The sequence below is a fragment of the Stenella coeruleoalba genome (genome assembly GCF_951394435.1).
Source record: "Stenella coeruleoalba genome assembly, chromosome: 2".
Classification (NCBI taxonomy): domain Eukaryota; kingdom Metazoa; phylum Chordata; class Mammalia; order Artiodactyla; family Delphinidae; genus Stenella; species Stenella coeruleoalba.
The window spans coordinates 145077902-145105047 of NC_137147.1; the positions used below are offsets into that span (position 1 = coordinate 145077902).

A 27146-nucleotide genomic window follows, 5' to 3' on the forward strand; every position below is an offset into this window, starting at 1 on the left:
GCATTTAGCATAGTGTCATAGTGTTTGGTTTTGCATTAAGACAGGGTATACTATTTGGTGTATTAACTTCATATTTTTGTCTTTTATTTTTTAAAGGTAATGTGGCTTTAGATAATCTACAAATAAAAGAAAATGCTCTGGTAAGTTGTTGTTTTTTTTTTTTTTAACTATGTTGAGTACTCAGTTAATTCAGTAAGCTCTTAGAAACCCTGGTTACTAGGTATCTGGTACCAGGTGCCAGATGAAGTGATTGAGTCGCTCAGAGAAGGATTACTTTTTTAACTGTTTGCTCTAGGAAAATCTGAGATTAAAGATTTAGGAAAAAAATTTTTTTACTGATGATAGAAATAGTATCTCTTGGAAAATAATAATGTTTTTCCCTTTTATATATTTGACTGTATAGCTTTGTAGTAGACATTTGTCTTAATGAAATAGTTTTCTTCAGAATTATCTTTAAATGTTTTACAGGTAAATAAGGGCTTTATTTTAACAATGTATCTAATAAATAATTGTATTTTTTTGAACTATATTGGCAGTCCAGCCTTATAATACTGTGGTAATTTTAAGAGGTAAAATAGATTTTTTTGGAATCTAGCTCTAGACAGTAATTTGGGTCATTTACTATTGAGCTAAAAACAAAACTCTCCCCATCTTCCAAGACCCCTACCCCCCTTTGTTTTTAGCCTCTTGGACTTAATTTGAGTTTATGAAATGTCTTAAGAATGAGTTTATTCTTTAATCAATAGGTCAGATTTATAATTAACGTACATTATGTTTTATAGTCCTAGCTTTGACCTCTGGTTGAATTTCTACATGATGAACTGTGTAATTAAGGAGAGCCTTATACACAAAGTTCTCCCATGACTGGGCTCATGGAAGCCAATTTTGAATGTTGAAGATCTAGGAGTAGAACTCAAGAAGTAACAGTTTATTTTGTTACTGGCATAGTGGAAAGGTCATGGACCTTGTACTCTGGCCGACGTGGGTTTGAGTGGTAGCTCTGGCTTTGACCAGCTGTGTGACTTTTGGGAAGTTTCTCAATTTCTTTGAGCATCAGTTTAATCATCTTTAGAACGAAGTTAATAATACAAAACAGTATAATATTTGTGTACCTTTGTGGCTTGAATAAAATAAAAAGTAGAGCCTGGCAAGTAGTGGACTCTCAAAATATTTAAATTTTCTTTCCCTCCCTTTATATAGGATGCCATAATTTTAAAAATTTTATCCAAAATTTTAGAACTTAAGATTCCATTGCTAGAGATTGGAATAAGGCTATTTTTACTCTACTTACAAAAATATTTTGGAAGATAATAAATCTAAATAGAATTGTGGTTGCAGGGTATAAGTATCTAATATACTTAGATGACAGATTGCACTCTGTTAGCCTAATTTGAATTTTGGTTATGATTAAATCAATAAATTATTTTGTAATTTATATTCTCCATTAATTCAAACTAGCCTCCTTTCCCTAGTTAATCCAGCTTGGTGAGGTTTTACTTTGATATGGGTTCTTTACATTTATTTTGTGTGAAAAATTATTTCAGGAGGATTAAAATGTGTGTGAGACCACACTCATAGAAGTGTATAGTTTTCCATTGGTATCCTGTATGATATGAAGACCCTTGAATTTATTTGTCCCCTTCCCCTGCCCAACCCCTGGAGGGTAGAGCTGCTCTCTCATTACCAGTGAGGATTTTTTGTTTGGGTCTAAAACAAGGTTTATTGTCAAAATCTGTTAGCGTTTTGTTCAGTTTCTGTTCACTTAGAATAGTTGAGTGATCAGATGAGTGGGTAAATTGATTCTTTAGTTAATTATTTATTTATTTATTTTTTAGTTAAACTTTAATTGATTGGTTAATTCTTACCTAAAGTATGTATTTAAGTTGCCAGATTTCCATAGTATTGGCATGTAAGGTACACCTAACAGAAAGGCTATTCTGACTGGTTGAATTTTAAATTATTTTAAAGACTCAAGCGAACATTGTGAATATCAGTTATTGTTTAGTACTCTGTGAATAAAAAAGTTATTTGAACTTTCTAGTGATTTGGAATCTAGATAAGTGAAAGTTCATTGTTATTGATTGGTACCTGTTAGTAACTTATCTAAAGTAAATGCTAATATGGTAGATAATATGTTGGGAATCTGCCTTTTAAGATTTGTTTATTCATTTACTGAATATTTTACTTGAAGAAGATTGTTTTCAACTTAAGTGAAAAGAATCTTCCTTTTCCTTCCTTTTAGTATTTCACATAAGCAGTGTCCACCTGTTACTTTAAAAATTCATGGAATTTCCATCTGGCTTGGTTTGGTTTATTAAAACAACTAACTAGTTTACACAATTACTTTCTTTAACTACAAACTCTTTTTCTGTTGTTCTTATTTATAATTTTGCTTCTCTTATGAATTCTTTCTTTAAAGTCAAGTGTAAGTTAATAAAAACTGTTTTTTTCAGCTGAGAAACATATCCTTTATGAGTTACTCAAATATAGAAAATTTATTTTGTTTTTCCTTAGAGATGATTGTGTATTTAAATTATGATAGAAAGGTGATTTGGGTGGGAGCTTAATAATTTAAGATGTTCTTTAATCTTTTTTCTTTCTTCTGAAGAGTGAATTGGATGTTCCTTTTAAAGTCAGGGCTGGCCAAATTGGTAAGTACTTCACTCTTCATTTGAATTTTTCTTCGTCCTTTTAGTTTTTTATTGTTCCTGTTATTTAATCTCAAACATCATTTTTAGCTTGAAAAAAATGTGAGAGGTTTTTGGTTTATGTTGATTAGAGCTTTCTGAGTTCTGAGCCTAATGTATACTATACCTAGTATATACATCAAAGTTTTTGACAAAAGTTTAGGAAATTACACTCTAAAGTGGAAGGACATTTGAACTGCAATGATGTTTTTCAGGCTTGGTTCCACCACACAAAAATATCTTCATTTTCAAAATCGAAATGCAAATTTTGTGTGATTTTTCTTCATATGTCAAAGTAGTGTAATTTGCAAACTCTAGTAAAGAGAATTTAAGTGTAGCTTATTTCCCTCATATTTTGTTCAGCCATTTCACTTGATACATTGTGCAGCAGTGTGGCATAGAGGATATGTTTTGTTAAGCAGAAAGTCTTCCTTTGCAGCTAAACTTTTACACCAAGATCAGCCATAACTAAGCATACATCTTTGTTCGAGAAATTTTTTAATAGGAAGTTTAATATATCAAGTCCTTTCAACTAGTCCATACTACTTGGTTTTTACTTTTTTAAAAAATATAAATTACCACCCTACATGACTTACCCTTACTTTAGAATTTTCACTTATGCCACCATCCGTCCTTCTATCCCCATCACCCTGCTACTTCACCACATCACTTTCCTTCTTCATTCATTATTTTGTATTCAAGGGAGGCTTTGTCTTTTACTGTTCTAGTATCTCTTAGTAATTACTTGAATACTTCTGTGAATCTACATTATATATATGTGTTCGTTTTATAAAAATTTAAAAATTTTCCTTTTTTTTTTCCTTGAAAAAATTTCCCTTCGATCGAAAGTATCCCTAGGGCTCGCATTAGATTTTTTGTTCGTCTGTTACACAGAGCCTTGTGCTTTGTGAGGCGGTGATGTTTAGCAATGTTCTAGAAGTATTGTTGTAGCCCTACATGCTTAATCGAAATCTTTGAGTGAAGTTATAGCCATTCATTCATTCTTTTCCTTTTGAGATACATTGCTGTGGGAGAAGCAAGGCTAAATATATCTTTGTCCTTAAAGAAGTTATAGAGATCTAAAATTAGTACAAAATATTGCAGTGTCATTTCCAGGGTATTGGATGAGTTATATTTGATTAAAGAACTTACATGTTATTCATTATACTATTACCACTAGACATATTTTGGAAGAAATTTTCTAATGGTTCAGAATTTTTTCTGTTTGCTTTTAAAGTATTATAAGAATTTAATGGCTTCCTTCAAGGTTGCTCACTGAATTATGAGAGACCCTTTACATGTAAGGATGCAAAGCATATTTTCTTTCTACTTATCCCTGCTTTTGGGTTTATGGGGCATTTATATTAGTTATTAAATTACTGTTAGGTTAAAATATTACACCTAACCTGTAGAGTTAGTGTGGCTAAGTGGGCTCAAGGATGTTGTGGTTTTCTAAGAGCTAGGCATATTTGTGGATACTCCTTTTACTTAAAAATTAAAAAAATTTTGTGATCTATAAAAGGAAGGCAGTAACATAATTTCAGTGGAATACAGAGTAATTAAGGATGGGAGGATAACGAGTTAGGGTAAAAGGAAAGAAGAAAAGGTGTAGAGAACAGGTAATCTCTTTTTGGTATATTAAAGGGGCATTTCCCACTTTTTCAGTCTCATGCTCACCAAGAAGGCAATCAAATCAGTTTTTACGAGTTGGTGAGATAACTACAAATAAAACACTATCCATTATAAATATATGTGGTACTCACTGTAAGATCAACAGACTTAGAAATGACTACCTCTAGGCATTACCTCTAGGTCCTCTGAAGTGGGAACCATTTAAGAAACTCATCAGTTTTATAAGCTGGAGAAAAATAAAAATTTAGATGGAGAAATAATTCGAGATTTTAACCTTGGTATGAGATTCCCAGCTAAAACTGGCTTGTGTCCATAGCCATTCAGGTGAATCAAGATATCCTCCCTTTGCATTGCATTATTTTATTTCCTCTTGAGCTTTTTATCCTGTTTGACAATTCTTTGAGCTTTCAGCATCTTTATTTAAAAGTGCCAATGATTCTGGTGGTATAAGTAGCTTAGTCATTCACATATTAGCATGAGTTAGTTGAATCAGATTCTTTGTCTTAAGAGTCTGATTGGCAGCACTGAGAGAACTATAGCTCTCAGTATAATGACTGTAGGGTCATTGTTTTTTAAATTGGGATGAGAGAAGGTATTTAATTTTGGAACATGGAAAACTGGGGGTAGAAAATGTTTGGATAGAATTGTTCTAATACAGTTGAGGGCAGATTGGGACATTGGCTACCTGGAGACCTGGAAAGAAAGGGCATACTGAAGATTGGGAAGAGAGTAAAGAAATAAATGTGGAAAGATACCAAAGACAGATTTTGCCCATTTCAAAATTTAGCTGAGAATATGCCCTTTTTGTCTTCTCTCCTGCTTTGCGTAGCTTTTTTCCGTAAAACTCCAAACTTGGCTTAGTGACAGTTAGGGCCATAGTTCATCTATTATTATGGGTGAGAAAGTTTCTGTAGGTAAATTTCTGCAGAACCTGATATTAATCCCATTGTTTCTAAGAGAGAAGATGCGTTCTGCCTTTCATGAGATTTATAAGTAGATATTTGGAATATAACTGGTCTGAACTCCTGTAACTCATAATACTAGTAACCATAAAACAGTATACCTTGTCTTTAGGGTTGGCCTCTTCCAGTTGTAGCAATTTGGCATACTGTCAAAGTTCTATTCCTTTGGTACTCTTCTCTGTGTTGCCGCTTCAATTCCTGAGATCTTGAACAGATTTTTTTTTTTTTTTATACTAATGTTGTAGAGATGAAGTTGTAGGTATGGCTAGAACAGCATGTACAATATTCAGACCATCAGTTCTGGTTCCATTGATGACTTGGGTGCACTTAAGCATATAATTTAACCTGACTGGGACTGAGTTTCCTTTTTTTTCAAAACTTAAGTAATAGTTGCCTCATTTTTCTTATGGTTTGGGAATATTAAATGAATTAATAGTTATCAAAAAGTTTGAAAAATATAAAGCACAATGTGAATAGTCACCTTAATGGTAATATAATATGGAAAAGATGTTTTAAACTGTGTTGGGTTTTTTTTTCTTTTTTTTCTGAGTGATGTACCTACTGTATGTGTGAAGGGTTTTGTGTACTTTTTCTCTTAATGAAAAGTGAGAAATGTATATCTTCTTGAGCATCCAAATAAGAAGGTTGAAATTATGTTCCTTTAGATAAATTAACTTTGAAGATTCCTTGGAAGAACCTTTATGGAGAAGCTGTTGTTGCGACCCTAGAGGGATTATACCTGCTTGTTGTCCCTGGGGCAAGTATGTTATTTTAGGTTTATAAGCATTATAGTAAACATCATAGTAAAATTATATAGCATCATAGTAAAATTAAATTGTTACTTACGCTAAGTATTTTAATATGTTTAGTAAAAAAGAAGATAATAGAAATAAACTAATCATATTCATATATGTACACATATACAATACATACATTTTACATATACACATATATTGCCACATTTTATATAAAATATTTTTATGCTATTGTTGGAAAGAATAATTTCAACCATTTTTGAAATTTATTCTGTTGTCAACGAATAATTATTCTACAACTAAGGCTTCCTATTAAGTTGAGATACATTAGACTTTTACTTTTGGGAATAAAAGTAAATAAATTTTTAAAAATGTGTTAATCTACAGACTGGAAAATTTTTTTTCCCATTTTGTTGCTTCTGATTTTGAGTGAATGTTCTTTCAAAAATGTGTGTAAAGTAGGTAATTTTTTTCATTATAAACTATAGTATTTTAATTTTTAAAGTACTGATGTTTTTTAAAGTGATATCTTTCATTATTAATGTTTTTCCAGTTTGAGTACAATATAATGTTAAGAAAAGTTTGGGTATTTTAGGGGAAAATTACTTATATTTTCTCAACCATAAAAGAAACAATTTTTATTTTTACCTTTTGTTTTCCAGTCTTTACTGTATACATGCTTGATTTGATGTAGCATTTATTATATATACAACTGGATCTGGCTTTTTTGGTTAATATATATATTTTTGATATGTTTCACAGTTTTCATGGTGATAGTGACAATTTTGAAAGACTATATGATATTCCATTATGGTCTGCCAACTGTTTTTTGCTATTATAGGGAACATTATAAACTCCTCCTTCTTATAGATATCTTACTCATTTTGTGTTACTTCCTTAGGATACATGATCAGAAATGAGATTACTAGATTAAAAGGATATATATGTTTTATGATTGTTGATACATGTTGTTGAATTACTTTCTGAAAGTCTTTTTATCAGTCTTACATTGATACCAGCGGGTATTGAATATTACATGTTTTTTGTAGTTACTCAAAATTTTACCGCTCAGATATAATAACTGGAAATTTTTTGGTATACATTCAGCTTTCTCTTTGTTCCTCCCTTTCACCTTTCTACTCACCCTTTTCCCCGAATATCCTTTTTCCTATCTTCTTTCTCCCTTTAATTCCTTTCCTTCTGTCCTTTTCCTTTTGATGTAAGCTTTGTAAATAAATAAGAATCATTTATGTTTAAGCTTTTTGTAAAACCAATCTAAAGAATATAAATGTTTTTTGACTTACAAAAAATTACTTATTACACACACAATACAATATTATAATGAGCCTGAACTTTTCTTATTTATTTATTAATTGCCTTTCTTGATGTGTGAATTAACTATACATTTTTAGGTATTAAATATGATGCTGAAAAGGAAGAAAAATCCTTGCAAGATATTAAACAGAAAGAGTTATCCCGAATTGAAGAAGCCCTTCAAAAAGCAGCGGAGAAAGGTACAATAAGTTTATGTTTTAGATAAATGTACATATACCTATATTTTAGATATATTTAATGCTCTGTAAAGAGGGTTCTTTCATAGGCCTTCATAAGTTGTAGTTCCAAAGAAAGAATCTTCTTTTAAAATCATCTCTCACAATATTGATTGTAAAGATTTTAATGACACACACTTGGGAATCACTGCCTTTGTGATTATTTTATCTCACTGCCAGTTAAATTTTCTTACTTTTCTTACCAGTCATTTCTACTGTGCTACTTAATGGAGACTTCCCAAATTCTTTGAGTTCTTGCAAGCCTGTTTGTTTCTCCCAAAGGTTAATGGTTTCTTTGTCTGCATTTTCACACGTGTTGTTGAAAGATAATAAGGTTTGGTATATTAATATAGTGAAATAATGTTTAGAGGAAATGGTGCTGTAATTCTTTTCCTAGCTATCTGTTTATATTATACATGATAGTTTTAAAAACTTGATTTTTCAGATTTCAGCATTTTAACATCTTGTCTCAAGTTTCAATGTTTTGTTTTTATCTAAAAATAAATCTGGTGAGTATTTTAATTTGCTTTATGGAGCAACAATAAGGATAGGATGAAAAAGAGTAGTCTGTAGGATGGTGAGTTGAAGGAGTTTTCCAAGCCTTTCCAAGTTTGGTTTTCTCTTTCAAGTCAAATCATACCCCAATTGCAGATTGGGGTGTGAGAGTTATAGCATTTTACATCATTTTTGTGTCATTCGGTAGCATGTTTATATATTTCTGTGATGAAAGAAGATGGTACTAAAAATGTTAAGGCATTTCTCTTTGGTCTCTCTTAAAAAATATGGCAAATGTTGAGTTAGAAATGACAAAAATTATGTTTAGATATTATAATAAGTTATCTTTCCTAGCTTAAGCTGCTGATATTTATTTAAATCAATAAGAAATCTCTCTTAAAAATAGCTTGCTGATTAAAATTCTTTATTAATGATTCTAATTCTTTTTGCCACAAGTGTTTTTCTCTTACTCAGAATTACTGATTCTTTTACAAAAAAGTACTAAATACTTAAAATACAGAGGCTGTCTTAATGGTAGAATTTTTTAAAAGCCTAAACATGTTTTTTCCTTTCGCTTTTCATATTTAACCATATTTTATGTTTCTGCTGAAACTTAAGGATCTATATTTCCATGAAAACAGTTTTCTTCATTTCTAGTACTTTTATGTACCAGATAAAGCAAGGTGGTAGTGGTTTTGTTTTATGACAGTTCGGTGTGAGTATTTCTTTTTATTCAATTTTGGTTAATTAGAAGTAGTTTTATAAAAATGAGGAAAAAGGCTTGGAGAGCACTAAAATTTTATTTCTTTCTTTCTTGAATCAATTCAGATTAAATCTGTTTTCTTAACACAAATATATATAATTATATGTAGTCATCAATAGGTGTATTTATATATGCTTGGATATATTGCTATAAGATGTAGTTATACACTTATAATAATTTATAATATGTATAATTAAGTTATATTTTCCCTCTTGAGAAACAAACCCCAAACTCATTATTTTTTTTATTTGGAATGGAAATAGCTGTGATTGCTTAAAAAATATTTTAGTGTTTCCAGTGAACTATAAGAAAAAGCATGGTATATACTCTCTCCTGTTTTAGTAGTTGACAATCAGCAAAATGATAACCTGCTATACATTTTGTATTAAGTGCCTATGAAATTTTGACTCCTGGGTTTTCAATACTTAGGGAAACTTATATGTTTGTGTCTGGCAGAGAGGCTATTAAGGATGATCTGATAAATATATAGGGGATGAACATCTGTAGTATTAAGCTTGTGTAAATGGGGCTGTTAGGCTTATATAATATATAATCATTACATTGTAGCTTCTTGGATGATAAAATTTAGGTTTTTTTGGGTAGAACTAAAATTCAGAAAGTGAAACTCAGTTTTAACATTATTACATTAGATTTGTCAGAAAAATGTTTTTCTGAGTATAAAAGATGAATTCAGGAATTGGGAAATATGTTGATAGAGGTTTTTTCCTTTAATTGTCAAGAAATACATTTAATTATCTTGACTGCATATAAGTATTTTTTCTAGTTTGTGTGAATATGGATCCTACGTTCATGTAATGTTATTCGTACGAATGATAAGACAACCCTGGCCTTTAGGTGCTTTCTATTTCACCATTATTAATTAATAGTTTTGACTTGATTACCGTACTTTATTTTTCATACTTATTATTTTTCCACTTATTTCTTGATTTTAAAAGCACTGTCGTGTATGTATAGAGACTAGGAGGTAAGGAGAGGAAGTGATTCAATTATAAGCACCAGATGATAAAAATGAAAATAGAGTCCTCAGGCTGATCTGCTTTAAAAAATTATTTTTACTTAATTTCTTTCATTTGTTAAAATAAAGTACTGCCCACTATTATGTGGGAAAAAAAGAAAATTGAAATATAAATTCATTTCTAGAGAGCTTGCTTAACTGTAAAAATAAACTTTCTTGATATTTTTCTTCTTTTATTTCATTGTAGTGAGCTTATTTTCCTGGAAAGGCTATTGTAAAGTAAAGGGAAATATTAAATTCCTAGTGAGGCCAAAAGATTTTTAAATACTATATAGATTCTGTATTTTAAAATGTTAATTTTATCAAAAACGCTAAAATTTTAGAGTTAACATTAACTCTAAAATCAAATAATTTTTCCAAAAAGACTTATGATGAAAAATGTCAGTTTCGTATTCCACCATTCTCTACCCTCTAGACCCACTCCTTAGAGGGAACCATCTATTTTAGAAATATTAACTTTCTTTGTTGTCTAATGTATTAATGTAAGGCACTATTTTGGATTTCCTGTTATAGTAGTTAAGGAGTTCACCTCTCCTACAATTTTTTCACCCTAAATTCCCCTTTCTGTCTTCTCACAAAATGGTTATATCATAATTTTTGTCCAATTACGAGTCAAAATTTACATTACTATGACAATATAATTATTATTCACTGCATAGGTCAAATAATGTATTGTGATTATATTTCCTTTGCTATGTAGCCTTTTGTTTTTCTTGAATTTGTAAATGCTTCTTGCTTGGTCTTCTTTGTAAATTTATCTTCAATTCTTTTTGTGTACTACATGAAATCTATTTATCATATGACTATCAGTGTTATTTTCCAATTGGCCAAACCCATTTGTTGGTCCTCTCCCTGTTCCCCTGTCCCTCTTGGAGATCTTTCTCTGAACTGGTTGTTTTTTTAGTTCTGCTGCATAATTGTCATCCTGGAACTGGTCTTCACTGCTCTTCTGTTTTAATTCATTGGGTCCCTTGCCTTATGTTCTTTTTTAGTTTGTTCCTTTGTTTTGCTAGAACATTTCTAATAACTTTTAAGAAAGGATACACTGGATATAATTTTAAAAATCCTTTCAAGTCTGAAAGATTTGTAATTTACTTCCATACTTGTTTGATTTGGCTGGGGATAGAATGCTGGGTTTAAAATTAGAATTTTGAAGGCAAAATCTTCTAACTTCCAGGTACTTTTGAGAAGTCTGATGCTATTCTGTTCAACAGATTGTTGGAAACACAAAAATTAGAAAATTCCTGGAGCCTACTGTTGAAAGACTTCATGTATAGTGATAAATAGGAGAGAGTGTTGAGTCTTATCAAAGAGGTATAGCTAAGAGTGTTACGGGAGTTCATAATGGGCATATTACGTTCAGCCAGAGATCACGGTGGACACTGAAGGTATATATTTCAGCTGAGTCTAAAGGATGAGTATGCAGAAAGGAGAGAGGGCATTCTAGGTAAAGGGGACAGCGATGGTAAAGGGGACAGTGAAAAAAAAAAAATGTAGAGCATGTATGGGGAGCAGCTAAGAATTTGGAAGTTTGATAGCACAGCCGGACGTGAGTTGGAAAGCTAAGTTTAGGTCAGTTTTAAGAGATTTGAATGCCATGATGGTGATGACAATAATTATTGAGAATTTACTATTTGCGGGTCACTCTTCAAAATGCTTTATGTCAGCTTACTCATTTAATAGTCGTAATTCTATGATATAAAGGCTTTTATTGTTCCCATTACATAGTTGAGAAAGCTGGAAGTTAAATAACTTGTTCTAGGTTATGCTGCTGGAAAATGACAGAGCTAGAATTTGAACTCAGTCTGGCTCTTGACTCTGGTTTATAATGGACTTTAATTGGTAGTCAGTGAGAAAGTAAGTTTTACTTTTTTAAAAGAAATCCGGAGAGTGATGTGATCACAGCTGTGTTTTAGGAAGGTAAGCTTGTAGTGGTGTTTAGGCTAGATTTGAGGAGGGAAAGGGAAGATGGTGCTACCTAGCCATCACTGACAAGAATGGATAGAAGGGATTCAGACAATGTGTCTGAAAGGGAACATACACTAAAGTAAGATGAATTCATTTCAGCTGACTCTAAAATTAGCATGAATATCACAGCAACATTTCATTCTGAAAATGGGCAAAATGGTGGGGAAAAAGGGAACCAAAACAGCAGATTTTTGCTTTCTTGGAAAATTTGGCAAATCAATGAGACATTAGCCATAATTGATATTTGTCTATTTTGCTTAATTTGAAATTATTATTTTAATTATTAAGAATTTTTGTTTTAATGTTATGAAAACAAAGTTTATATGTTGAAAGAATGAAAATAGTGTCACTGAAAATATTTCCTTAGAAGTAAGTTGTTTTGGTGTCACTGGATTTTACTTGTTCTGTTACATGATTTCTAATTCTTTGAACTAAGTTTAGACATATTTTATGTGTAAAATTAAAGGTGTCTTTTAAACGCTTTGCATTTTGGTTATCGCTGCCATGCGGATGCAGGCGCACATTCAGGGGAGTTCATATATGGCTTGGAAAACTTTGTTTACAAGGACATCAAGCCTGGTGGGTATGCATGGTTAATTATATTCAGCTACATACAAAATTATATTCTTATCCATGCTTGTGCTTTTAATGGAGTTCATATGACGTGTCATCCTTTTAGAAAATATGGAAATGTAATTCATGTTTTTCCCCTTTACCATCATTTCCTTTTCTCTACCTTCAGCATTTTATTCATTCACCAAATACTTAATGTCTTCTAGTAGCAAGCACTATGCTGGATGCTGAATATTCATGAGGTGAAACAGACACAATCCACTGCCCTTATGAAGCTTACAGTTTGATCTATAGATAACTTTCAGATCCGGACTGCCTTTTTGACTTTAGTTCTGTAGAATAGTAGTTTCTCAATTAAGCAATTCCTCTCCTATAGCAGTGGTTTTCAGACTTTTAAAAAGCAATAAATTGGAACCTTTTATTTTTTGAGTGAGACTTTATTTAGAACCTTGATAAGAGATGTTTCTGTGACTTTCTTCTCATGTCCTCCCTGATTTGCTTCACCTCTGTAGTAGCTTTGGAGGCACCTGTAGACTACTGTCCTGGACAGCCTCACAAAAGGCAAATTTGAAGGCTCACTGCTTTAAGATTTACAGTAGGATTCTTTTGTATCCTAGGAAGTTTACCAAGCGCATTAAAATAATAATTTCTAATATTTTACACAGTAATTTGATTTATTTAACTGTATTCCCTATAACTTTTCAGGAATTTGTTATATTAGCTCAGTCACACTTAAAATTTCTTTTGATTAAATGGCAAGTCGGGTCTCTATCTCAAAATGTAAACAATAATAAGCACTACGATATAATTACTTTTTTTTTTTTTTTTTTTTTTTTTTTGCGGTACGCGGGCCTCTCACTGTTGTGGCCTCTCCCGTTGTGGAGCACAGGCTCCGGACGCGCAGGCTCAGCGGCCATGGCTCACGGGCTTAGCCGCTCCACGGCATGTGGGATCTTCCCGGACTGGGGCATGAACCCGTGTCCCCTGCATCGGCAGGCGGACTCTCAACCACTGCGCCACCAGGGAAGCCCTGATATAATTACTTTTGCTGCTAGAAACTTCTTTAATGTTTAGGTTCATTATGACAAATGGAAGAATAAGTTGCATGCAGATTTCACAGCATTGAATGAAATTACCCTGAAAGGAGTTTCTCTTTGTACAAATTTGCCCCTTGAGTAAGTGTGGCTGACTATGTTAATTTGTCTTTGAGTCACTTTGTTTAATATAAAAGATAGCATGGGGATACTCATGGTTCACTGTCCAGTTTTGTAGGTTGTAATTGAACCAGCTTTCTGTAGTCTGCCAGGGGCAGTGTTTTCTGATCCTACTAGGAGCAACCTGCCTCCAGGATACAAATGAATTCCACTGGCCCATTCAAACTTGTAACAAAATCATTGGGCAGCATTGCTAAAAACAAAACAAAACAGACAGAGGTCACTATAAAGTAAAACCTCATTGATTCAGAGTTTCCTTTTATTCCAAAAAGGTATATTAGCCTGGATAAAAACCTAGGCCTAGAATTTGATGATTCTGAAATGAGAATAAGTTTGTTGATGATATCTTTAGTTGTCCAGGACTTTGTGTGTACTTTATAATCCTTTCGTTGTTTTCAGTTTGAGTGTATATTCCTTCCGCGTTAAAAAACAAACAACCAACCAACCCAAAACTTCTAGAGCAGTGGTTTTCAAAAAGTCAAAACTATTTTCATAATAATGCTAAGACATTATTTGATGTTTCAGTATGTTGACATTGGTGCTGATGGTGCAAAAGTAATGTTGTGTAAAATTGCTGGCTGCCTTAAATGAATCGAGGCAGTGGCACTGAACTATACTATTAGGAGCCATTGTATTGTTCCTTACCAATCACTCACAGTAAAAAACAAAATAAAATGGAAAAAGCACCAATTTTACTTAAGAATATCATTGATGAAATAGAAAAATTTTAATTTTAATAAATTACAGCTCTTGAGCATATGTGTCTTTGAAGTTTCGTGACAAAAGAGGAAGCATACACAAGGTACTTCTGCAGACTGAAGCAGGATAATTGTCTCAAGGAAAAATACTTGTGCAGTTGTTCGGGTTGTCAGTGAAACCAGTTGCTTTTTTCATGGAAAGCCATTTTATTTGGAAGAACGGCTGACAGACTATTATTACTCAGATTAGGGTGTTTGGTAGACATTTCAACAATACAACTTTAAGAAAAAACAACTGACAGTGTTTGTTGCCAGCAGAAAGATTTGAGTGTCTGAACAAAAATTAGAATTTTGGGGAATTTGTATTTGCCACTTTGAGCTTGATGGCTTCCCATACTTAAAAGACTTTTCTGATGAGAGTTGTGTTAACAATGTGATTTTTGATATTAAATAATAAAGTGACTCAGTGTTTGTAAGATCTGCATAATTCAGTGAAGTAATATTTCCATATTATCAGTGGGTGGTAAAAAATTATGAATGTATAAAAGAGCAAGGTAGACTGATTTTAATTCAGGCGAAAGATACACTGATAGAGTTTCAGTTTCCAAGGTGCAACTTTAAGAAGCTATCAGTAGTTGAGTTTGGTGTAGTATCCATAATTGCATGAAAAGACCGTGAAGATGTTCCTTCCTTTTCGTATTACATATCTGTAGTTAGGTCAGATTTTCTTCACATACTTCAATCTAAACAACATATACCAAAAGAGCAAAGGCAGAAGCAGATATTTGAATCCAGCAGTCTTCTACTAAGCCAGACATTAAAGACATTTGTAAGATTGTAAAACCATGCCACCCTTCTCACTACAACTTTTTGTTTGGAAAATATAGTTATTTTTCATAAATACATGTTAACTGTACTATCACATAATGGGTTTTTTAATGAGTTAATATTAAAAAGATTTTCAGTGTTGATTTCCAATATGGTAAATATCAATAGCTGTAACCCACACTAATGAAAAGCTATTTAAGGTTCTTAAATTGTAAGTGTGTTAAAGGAACCCTGAGACCAAAACATTTGAGAACGGCTTTAGACAGTGACTGGGGATCATGAATTTATTGTCCATCCGATTAAACAGAAACTCTCTCTTAAGAAATATGTAGTACTCAGATTAGATTTTGCAACTATTTGAAGATGTTTAAACGTGGTGCATCTAACACTGAGATCAAAGACAGAACAAAGTGCTAGAACAAATGTGAAACCAGAAAGATAATAGGAGGTCAGGTGAGAAGAGTGAGTTATGGTAGATTCTAAACCCAGGCAGCTGAACTCCTGTCTCCAAAAGCTTTCTACTTAAGTGGGATGGTTTTCAGGGCTACTCTGGCTTTCTTAGCTGTTTCTTTTCAAATGGTATTTCGTTGAGAACTTAGTCTTTTTCTGAATGTTTAATTTATAAATGAAAAAGGCTTAGGGAACATCACTGTGACAAGAACTACTGGTAATAGCAAAGTCCAGATTTTGTTATACGTTTATTAAATATTTTCTTCTTGAAACTTAGGGTTTTATTCTTAAAACCCAGGATTTGATTCTTAGTTTTTTGTAGTGACAGGACCATTTGCTTTAAAATATCAAGGAAGAACGAATTTAACATTTTAAGCTAAATATCATGTATATTCTCTCAAATATATGTAACATTAACTGAGCTTATATTTTTATTATAATGTTCAGATGTGGATTTTTTTGATTCATTTGAACAGATACGTATCATGTGCTTTGTGCCTGGATGTTAGGATAATTCCTGTCCTAATGAAGACTCCTGCCTGGTAACAAGAGAGTTGTGCAAACACTTCAAATACAGTGTAATCACTGCTTAATGGAAGTCTATATAAGGTGCAGGGGTAGATGGCCTTGGAGATGCTTGGAAGAGTCAAAGAAAGCTTCACACAGGCTGTAGTGCTGGACCTGAGATTTGGAAGCCTCCTAGGAATTTGCCTGGTAAAGAACTTCAGGGAGAGGAAACCAAGTTCAGGGAATGAAACATGTAGAGGCATTAGGCGTTAGAAAGTTACGGTTTGTTTTGGAAAGTGTAAGTAGTATTCCTGAAGTATCCAGTGCAAGGATGAGTGGCAGAAGATAGAACAGGACAGGGTGATAGGAGTCGGATCATGAAAGGACCTTTGTGTCATGCAAACACTTTCTCATTTTATCTGGCAGGCTGCAGAGAGCCTTTAAAAGAATTTTGAGCAGGGAATTAACAGGCCTGAATAGTATTTTAGAAGATGCAAGTCTGGTGGCGGTATAGAAGGATGTTAGGTTGGCGGTAACAGTGGAGACTGGACGCAGGGGAGACCATACAGAGGCTGCCCCAAGAGCGTGGACTGGAGTTGATGTGTAATAGGCAGTTGAATGTAACGATTTGTAAGTTGGGTAAGATAGGTTTGGGTTAATGCCATGAAGTGAGGCAGTGCCAAATAAAAGTGGATGAGGTGTTAAAGGAATTATTAAGCTAATTTCAGTGTACAAGTCCATGTACTTTTTTTTGCCCTTTTTGTATTCTTTATGTCCTCAAGTTATTAAAGTATTCTGCTTGTGAGGTGTATCATCCAGAGGAAGTCATCTGTCGGCAGCCTACCCATTCATTTCATTTGTGTTCCTGTGTTCCTACCACACACTTATCAAAACCTTTCTCTGAAAGTCTTTTTATCCTGTCATTATTACATTTCCAATATTTTGGTAATGCTGAAATTAAACTTCATACTGTAAGCAGTCATAAATATTATAAAGGGCATTCTGTATGGCTATTTTACCCAATTTTTGTATAATTGCACCTGCCAAGTTATTTTCTAGATTAAAGAAGGTTATTCTAGACTAAAGAAGGTTTGTGAATTTCTGCTTGTATTGAAATAACAGATCAGTTTAGAATAAAGTAAGGTGAGTTGTACCAAAATTTGCTGTCAGGAAGAAGTCTCTTGTTTTCTTTTCTGTCCTCTCATCTGCTAACTTGAATTTTATCCTTTTCTCACTAAAATGCTTCCACTGAGAAGGACGTAAACGTAAAAAGCACAAAAAACATTTTAAGAAACCTTTTAAAGGTCTTGATCGCTCAAAAGGTAGGTAAAAGTAGTTTTTATGCCACGTGTTATTTATACACATTGCCACTTAATTTCTGTCTTCAAAGGTCAAATGAATGTTAGATTACAATGTAACTTCAAAAATAAGTTTTAATTTGGAAATGCATATTAAAATCTAAAATAAAAGAAGGACACTGGAATAGGTTGTAATTTCCATTGAGTAATGCCTTAGCTATCGTTTGGTCATTGATTATGAACTATGTGAGAATTTCAACTCTGTTTTTTTTTTGAATCTTATTTATTTTTTATACAGCAGGTTCTTATTAGTTATCTGTTTTATACAGATTAGTGTATATATGTCAATCCCAATCTCCCAATTTATCACACCACCACCAACCCCCGCCACTTCCCTGCCTTGGTGTCCATACGTTTGTTCTCTACACTTGTGTCTCTATTTCTGCCCCACAGACCGGTTTATCTGTACCATTTTTCTAGGTTCCACATATATGCATTAATATACGATATTTGTTTTTCTCTTTCTGACTTACTTCACTCTGTATGACAATCTCTAGATCCATCCATGTCTCTGTAAATGACCCACTTTTGTTCCTTTTTATGGATGAGTAATATTCCCTCATATATATGTACCACATCTTCTTTATCCATTCATCTGTCAATGGGCATTTAGGTTGCTTCCATGACCTGGCTATTGTGAATAGTACTGCAGTGAACATTGGGGTGCATGTGTCTTTTAGAATTATGGTTTTCTCTGGGTATTTGCCCAGTAGTGGGATTGCTGGGTCATATGGTAATTCTATTTTTAGTTTTTTAAGGAACCTCCATACTGTTGTTCTCCATAGTGGCTGTATCAATTTACATTCCTACCAGCAGTGCAAGAGGGTTCCCTTTTCTCCGCACCCTCTCCAGCATTTGTTGTTTGTAGATTTTCTGATGTTGCCTGTTGTAACTGGTGTGAGGTGATACCTCACTGTAGTTTTGATTTGCATTTCTGTAATAATTAGTGATGTTGAGCAGCTTTTCTTGTGCTTCTTGGCCATCTGTATGTCTTCTTTGGAGAAATATCTATTTAGGTCTTCTGTCCATATTTTGATTGGTCTTCTGACCATTTTTTGTTTTGTTTTGTTTTGTTTTGTTTTTGTGGTACGCACGCCTCTCACTGTTGTGGCCTCTCCCGTTGCGGAGCACAGGCTCCTGACGCGCAGGCTCAGCGGCCATGGGTCACAGGCCTAGCCGCTCCGCGGCATGTGGGATCTTCTCAAACCGGGGCACGAACCCGTGAACCCTGCATCGGCAGGCGGACTGTCAACCACTGTGCCACCAGGGAAGGCCTTCTGACCATTTTTTGATTTGGTTTGTTTTTTTAATATTGAGCTGCTTGAGCGGTTTATATATTTTGGAGATTAATTGTTTGTCCGTTGATTTGTTTGCAAACATTTTCTCCCATTCTGAGGTTTGTCTTTTCGTCTTGTTTGTAGTTTGCTTTGCTTTGCAAAAGCTTTTAAGTTTCACTAGGTCCCATTTGTTTATTTTTGTTTTTATTTCCATTACTGTAGGAGGTGGATCAAAAAAGATCTTGCTGTGATTTATGTCAAAGAGTGTTCTTCCTGTGTTTTCCTCTAAGGGTTTTATAGTGTCCTGTCTTACATTTAGGTCTGTAATCCATTTTGAGTTTATTTTTGTGTGTGGTGTTATGGAGTGTTCTAATTTCATTCTATTACCTGTAGCTGTCCAGTTTTCCCAGCACCACTTATTGAAGAGACTGTCTTTTCTCCATTGTATATCCTTGCCTCCTTTGTCATAGATTAGTTGACCATAGGTGTGTGGGATTCTCTCTGGGCTTTCTCTCCTGTTCCATGGATCTATATTTCTGTTTTTGTGCCAGTACCATATTGTCTTGATTACTGTAGCTTTGTAGTATAGTCTGAAGTCAGGGAGTCTCAGTCCTCCAGCTCCATTTTTTTTCCTCAAGATTGCTATCTGGGAGAATGTTCCTTGTGCACTTGAGAAGAAAGTGTAATCTGCTGTTTTTGGATGGAATGTCCTATAAATATTAATTAATCCTCTCTGGTCAATTGTGTCATTTAAAGCTTGTGTTTCCTGGTTAATTTTCTGTCTGGATGATCTGTCCATTGGTGTAAGTGAGGTGTTAAAGTCCCCCACTATTACTATGTTACTGTTGATTTCCTCTTTTATAGCTGTTAGCAGTTGCCTTATGTATTGAAGTGCTCCTATTTTGGGTGCATATATATTTATATGTAGAGCTGGTGTGGTGGTGGTGATTTCTCTTAGCTTTTGCTTGTCTGTAAAGCTTTTGATTTCTCTGTCGAATCTGAATGAGATCCTTTCTGGGTAGAGTAATCTGGGTGGTAGTTTCTTCCCTTTCATCACTTTAAATGTATCATGCCACTCCCTTCTGGCTTGTAGAGTTTCTGCTGAGAAATCAGCTGTTAACCGTATGAGAGTTCCCTTGTATGTTATTTGTCGTTTTTCCCTTGTGGCTTTCAATAATTTTTCTTTGATTTTTGTCAGTTTTATTACTAGGTGTGTGAGCTTGTTTCTCCTTGGGTTTATCCTGCCTGGACTCTCTGTACTTCTGGGACTTGGGTAGCTATTTCGTTTCCTATGTTAGGGAAGTTTTTGACTGTAATGTCTTAAAGTATTTTCTCAAGTCTTTTCTGTCTCTCTTCTTCTTCTGGGACCCCTATAATGTGAATGTTGTTGTGTTTAATGTTGTCCCAGAGATCTCTTAGGCTGTCTTGATTTCTTTTCATTCTTTTTTCTTTATTCTCTTCTGTGGCAGTGAATTCCACCATTGTCTTCCGGGTCACTTATCCATTCTTCTGCCTCAGTTATTCTGCTGTTGATTCCTTCTAGTGTATTTTTCATTTCAGTTATTATATTGTTCATCTCTGATTGTTTGTTCTTTAACTCTTCTAGGTGTCTGTTCTTTAATTCTTCTAGGTCTTTGTTAAACATTTCTTGCATCTTCTCGATCTTTGCCTCTATTCTTTTTCTGAGGTCCTGGATCATCTTCACTATTATTATTCTGAATTCTTGTCCTGGAAGGTTGCCTATCTCCACTTCATTTCTTGGGTTTTATCTTGTTCCTTCATGTGGTACAAAGTCTTTTGCCTTTTCATTTTGTCTATCTTTCTGTGAATGTGGTTTTCCTTCCACAGGCTGGAGAATTGTAGTTCTTCTTGCTTCTGCTCTCTGCCTTCTGTTGGAGAATTTCAAGTCTTGAACTTGTATTTTCCTGTTTTTTATAGATAAACCAAAAGAAGCCAAAAAGGATACATTGTTGGAAAAATTGGCAACTCAAGTAATTAAAAATGTACAAGTAAAAATCACAGACATTCACATTAAATATGAAGATGATGTAAGTAACTTAGTTTACTTGGTTTAAGTTAGTAATTAAGTGTGTATTTTATGACACTAATTCTTGATTTGCCCATAAATAGCAATTTTGAATCCAAGATAGATTTTTTTTCCTGATTAGTACACTACCATATCTCCTTCCTTGTGTTAGGCTTTTTTCATCCGGCATTAATGTGTGTACATATATCATAAAACTTCCATATGTTCCTTTCTAAAGCTAATTTAAGAGATTTTTGGATTTTTCTCTATCATTTATTTTGAATTTTGTTTAAAGACTTAGACTAATATAACTTTAAGGAACTAATTTTTTTTATTAATAACAAAAAATTAGTTTCCAGAGGTGATGAAGTAATCGTTCATAATGGTAGTTGGTAGAGAGGGGACTAAAATTTGGGTCAGTTGGCTGCTAGTCTCATTCACTTTACTTTCCACCATGTTGGATTTTAACACCCACAGCTACTCACACACATGTGTAGCAATATTTAGAAACCACACTTCACTTATAAGCAACAGTTTAACATTAGTTGATTAAGAACTATTTTACTGATTAATTTTAGTTAAAATGTAACAAATATTTTGAACTTAATAGGCACTGCTTTGTCTTAAAGTTCGAAACATACATGAGAAGCCTTGAATTTTTTTCATTTACCTAACAAATTGGAAATGCTTTTTCATCTTTTCCAAAAATGAGTTTGCTTTCTTTTTTGTTTTTAGTTTGCTTTAAGTTTGGATTGAATTAAAGTCATACTGCCATGTATAGAATTTATTTTACTTTCCTGATAAGTTCCTTTTGTAACTTAATATTCAGTAAGACACACCTGTGGTTTTTCAAGATACACCATCTCTATCTTACACTGACTTTTATGTTTTGGTTTTTCTGTAGTCATTACACTGAATTTTGCTAACAAATAATGTCTAAAAACCAAAATAATAAATCTCCTTGTTTAAAACAAACTTAGGAAAATAAAATTGACTCACCCCATCTTGGAAGTAAAAGAATTATTCTTAAAGCTAATGGCATGTTGGTGAATGATAATCTCAGTTTAAACTTAAACTAAGCTTTTTTATTGAGCAAATACAATTCAAAAGGTACATTATTTCTTTCTCTTTAATGAAGAAATACAGAGATGCATAGGAGTGGGACAAGTAGTATCAATTACATTTAAATTGGTGTCAGCGACAAAATATATTAAAATAACCTAAAGAAAAAAAATTAAAAGCACAAAGGGATCTTCCTTCTATTGCCTCTTTCAATGTGATTACCTTAATTATTGTGTCTAGAAGGATAGTGAAAAATATAGAAATGGGGGGAGGAAAAGTATGATTATCAGAAAGATGTTCTTTGTATGATAGCAGTAATTTATGGGTAGTGCATTAGCAGCTGAGGAGTTGTGTTTTATTAAAGTTCCTTCTGAAATAACTGCAAGTTATTTTGAGCTTGATATCCATAGGTATAAAAAGATGAATATGGGAATGAGGGGAAATACATTTTGCCACAAATCATAATATATCTAATATTAAAAACAAAGCTCACAAAGCTCTTTGTGCTTTGCAGCTGTACCAGAGCATGCATTTAGGTGACTAAACTCAAGTCTGTGGTGGATGATTTAGAACATGATTTTTCTCCTCTCTCTAGTTTCCCTATTTTCTTTCATGACCAAAAAACACTGACTTTTGGACATCTTTGAGATGTCGAAAACAATGACATCGTACACACCATGGCACAGTTTAAGCACTGTGTATAAATATAATTTAGGTATTGAAGATGAGAAATAGAAGTTTAACATTGGCATATTTTGAGTTAAGGGATTGAGGAAATTAAACGTTAAGAATCTTGAAGCATCTTCTAACAAACCATTTTTAAAGTGTCCGGGAAATTAAAGGCTTAAATAGACAGTTCACATTTCTAAATGTGAAAATCTTAAATGTTTTAAAAATAATTTAGTGGCATGGTTTTACCTGCAACTCCTTGTTTTATTTATCTATGGAGAACATCTTTAACGGTATATACATAAAGAGACTGTCTCTTTTAAACTATGTAGACAAGAGTCTGTTTAGTCCTAGTGAGTGAATCTTCTCACTTCTAGTAAGAAAATAGTTCCACTAGGAAAGTATCATGTTAGTGTCATGCCTACAAAATATGGAAAATCCCAGCCATGTTACTGTCTTCCTTCCCTTTCTTTTACACAAATCCGTTTGGTTGCGTTACTTTTAAACTCATTGTCCTATGTTGCCTATTGTAGAGTGGAGAATGGATTTACCCTCACTATCAGTATATTTTAATGTCACCTTTTTGTCTTTGATAGGTAACAGATCCAAAGCGGCCTCTTTCATTTGGTGTCACACTGGGAGAACTTAGTCTATTGGTAAAGTTACCTTATTTAAAATTTCTGTGGAACCTGTGAAATATCATTCTCAAGTCACGGGGTGAATTTCCTAAAATCAGCTATTACTACAAATAGCTGTTTTATTTTTACGTGTAATCTTTCTACAGCTTTTCTAGGAATTTACAACTTTTAGTGATACTTTTATTATAGTCTCTAATTATTTTGATTTACCTTTGAATTTAACAGATTTCAAAATATCAAGAACAAGTGTTTTGAAAGTATTAAAAGCTGTATCTTAAATCTTTAGTAAATTAGGGGAAGATAGATTTCTATAGAGTCATGTTATTGTCCATAGTATAATTTCCAAATAGTTTATACATTGTATCTGTTTATTATATTGAAATGTACATAAGCTAATTTATTTTGATTAAGTATTTTATAATGCAGTTTGGTTTTCCTCTTAAAGGTCTTTAAGGATATAGAGTGTGTATATCCAGGTTGGACATTTTTTTACTATTATGGACAACTAAGTGGTAGGAAACATGTTTTAAAGTTAAGGACAGTGAGCAGTAGATCATACTGGGTACATTTTTGCCTTTTGATTAGTTATATGAAGAGGGCCTTAGTAGGGAAAGAAGACGAAGAAAAAAAAGAAAGAGAAGTAGACTATTAAACAGAAAAAGGACATTGTTACATGGAGGCCTTAAGAAGATACATGCATGCAGAGAAGTAGAGGTATACATCAGTTGAAGATCAAAGCAGAAAAATGAAAGAAAAGGTACTGGAGAAACAAAGGAAAGGGAGTCAAGGAAGCTAGTGTTTAATACACTGTTTATCCTCTGCTTGTTTCCAAAATGAATTTGAAGTAGCTTTCAATAAAAAAGAAATAATACTATAACACTTCTAAAGAAACCAGAATCTGTGTTCTGAAAGGCAGAGAGCGAATTGTTCCAGAAGAATGAGACCAGCAATATTAGTCATAAGTGAACTCACTGTTTAATGTTGAGATTCTAGAAGACCAAATGAAAAATACAAAATAGTCACACAGTTCCCATTGACTGATAACAGGCATTCTAAGGATGGTGTGTAGTTTCCTTAGTGTGTGCTGTTGTTTGATCCTCTGTATCTTTGCTCAGATTGTTCATATGGTTTTCTTTGCCTGCGTTATTCTTTTCCCTTAATCTGCCTGGTGATTCTATTCAGGCTTTAATAGTTCCTTCCGATACTACCGTCTTTCTCATTCTTTTTTTTTACTTCACTTTTAGAAGTTACCATTCCTTCTTTTATGTTCCCCATTATATTTTATCAAAGCACCTGTGACACATTACTGAACTGGTTATCATGTTGGTTTCCTTCTATCCAGCCTTCATTCATTGATACAATAGTACCTATATTTTAGTGTTTTTGTGATGATTAAATTAGATAGTTTGTGTAAAGCATTTGGTACATTGTCTGGCTCAGTTTCTGCTTCAGCTACTACATTGACTATTATAACAACAATAATAGCAAACTTAACTCTTTCTGTATCTATACCATTCCTTCTTTCCATCTTTCCACTTACAAACTAACTTTTATATCTAAGATAATCTTCCCACCTCTGATCTGGATCCCGTCATCCCCCATGTCCTTAGGAGACTTTTTCCCCCTTTTCTCTCACCTCCTCCTACCTTTTGCCTTTTCTTCCTTATTTCTGTCAATTTCCTTCTCTTTCCTAAATTTTCAACCCTTCTTCTTCCCTCTTCTCCCTTCCCTACCTCCTTCTTCTAAGCATTTAAATACATTCAAGCGTCTCTTTTATATTAAAATTAAAAAGCCTCTCCTTAACCTTCTCCCACTGCACCCAGGCCCCATCTAACTATTGCCTTCTCCTTCTCTTCTTTCTAAGTTTGTGAGAAAATTCTCTACCTTTGCTATCTTTATTTCCCCACCTCCTAATGACTCCCTACCCACTATACTCTTATTCTACTGCTCCACTGAAACTGCTCTTAACAAGTTCATTGGTAATGCCCTGGCCGCTTAAGTAAGCTTATTTTAGTTTATCTCACAGCAGCTTTTGGCATTGCTGACCATACTGACTTTGTAGAAACATGGTCATGCTGTGATTTCCATATTCTCCTGGTTTTCTTCCTACTTCGCAATAATTATTTATTTATTTAATTTTTACAAGAACGTGGACCTTCTTCAATAGTTTATAGGCTGGCTCTCTGTTTTTATTCATACCCAATTCCTTCCACACACAGACACAGAGTAGCTCAGTAATTATTTTCTGAATGAATGAACTCAGTTAAATTAGAACCTCCTCAATTCCATTTTCACTGTTCCTTTGATTTTGTAATACAAATATGTAAAGAAACAGGTAACTAACATTAGCAATCATTAGCTAAATGTCTTTTTATTCCCAATTTATTTTGTTACGGTTATTAGAGCACTGTTTTGTTGATACATATACTTCATTTGAAAGTTACTCTTTTTTTTTCTTTTAGACTGCAAATGAATACTGGACTCCATGCATATTAAATGAAGCAGAAAAAATTATATACAAGGTATTAGACTAGACTTTTTAATCCATTTATTTTCCTAAGTACAAACACTTAATGTATTCTCTTCAAGAAACCTTGATGGAGCAGAATATGCCATTGGAATATGAGTTAAAAGGTTTGGGTCCAGCTTTGGCTCTGCTACTTACTATGTGACCTTCTGTAATCACTTAACCTATTCTGAGGTTTAGATTCTTCACCTAGAATATAAAGAAACCGGATAAAATTAATGTTTCCCAAATTGTATTCATGGAGCATAATATACCATTGGAATGTGGGTTAAAAGTTTTGGGTCCAGTTTTGGCTCTGCTACTTACTATGTGACAACCTTCTGTAATAACTTACCTATTCTGAGGTTTAGATTCTTCACCTAGAATATAAAGAAACTGAATAAAATTAATGTTTCCCACTTTGTACTTCATGGAGCATTAGGTAATTAAGATATTATCAGATTTGTTGAAAAAATATTCTCTGGTCAAGTAAGATTACTGACTAAAGTAGAAAGCTGTACATAGTTAAACAGGTACATTTTATTTTGTTTTAAACTCCAGGACTTCACAGTACTTTAAATATGCTAATAAACATTGTGAATCTTTAAGAAGGATATTTAGTATGTAGCTTTCCCCACCTTTGTTCATCATAGAATCCTTTCCCCTCACCCCTCCCTTGAAACAGCCATTTGTAACCACTGGAGGAATCATGCCTTTCTTTTTTTTTTTTTTTTTTTAATAAATTTATTTATTTTTGGCTGCATTGGGTCTTTGTTGCTGCACGTGGGCTTTCTCTAGTTGCAGCAAGCGGGGGCTACTCTTCCTTGGGGTGCACGGGCTTCTTATTGCAGTGGCGTCTCTCATTGCAGAGCACAGGCTGTAGGCGCGCAGGCTTCAGTAGATGTGGCACACAGGCTCTAGAGCGCAGGCTCAGCAGTTGTGGCGCACAGGCTTAGTTGCTCCACGACATGTGGGATCTTCCTGGAGCAGGGCTTGAACCCATGTCCCCTGCATTGGCAGGCAGATTCTTAACCACTGCGCCACCAGGGAAGTCCTGAATTATGTATTTCTTATTCAGTGAAATATTTACAGTCTGTTAAATACTAAATTCTCAATAAATATTTGATCACTGAATGAATGAATCCCCTTGGGAATAGTGTTTCTGGAAGCACAATTTAGCAAATTCTAGATTAATAATAAAGTCTCTGTATAACATACATATATTTTCCTCCATTTTTGCAATATCTCCTTTCCTTTAAAAGTTCAAAATGGCAACTGGAGAATTTTGGGGTAGTGAACATGAGAATAATCTCTTAATATTGATTCATAATTTCAGTGTGTTAGTTACCTGACCTTTTCCATTTTCTTCTATAGCTTATACGGCTTGATAGTCTCAGTGCCTACTGGAATGTTAACTGCGTCATGTCGTACCCGGAGTCAAGGGAACACATCTTGGTAATTTCAGTTCGTACCTTGAAGAGCTAACCACACT

General features: G+C 33.6%; 1 protein-coding gene across 2 annotated transcripts in view; it reads left to right on the forward strand.

Moving 5' to 3' along the window:
- VPS13C (vacuolar protein sorting 13 homolog C) overlaps positions 1-27146 on the forward strand; it is a 177043-nt gene that overhangs the window by 16322 nt on the left and 133575 nt on the right. For both annotated transcript variants that reach the window (XM_079913053.1, XM_079913054.1), the window contains exons 2-9: positions 97-140; positions 2609-2651; positions 5947-6042; positions 7449-7550; positions 20692-20801; positions 23107-23166; positions 25611-25670; positions 27029-27109. In XM_079913053.1, the coding sequence (XP_079769179.1) occupies positions 97-140; positions 2609-2651; positions 5947-6042; positions 7449-7550; positions 20692-20801; positions 23107-23166; positions 25611-25670; positions 27029-27109 (596 nt within the window). The remainder of the gene's footprint in view (positions 1-96; positions 141-2608; positions 2652-5946; positions 6043-7448; positions 7551-20691; positions 20802-23106; positions 23167-25610; positions 25671-27028; positions 27110-27146) is intronic.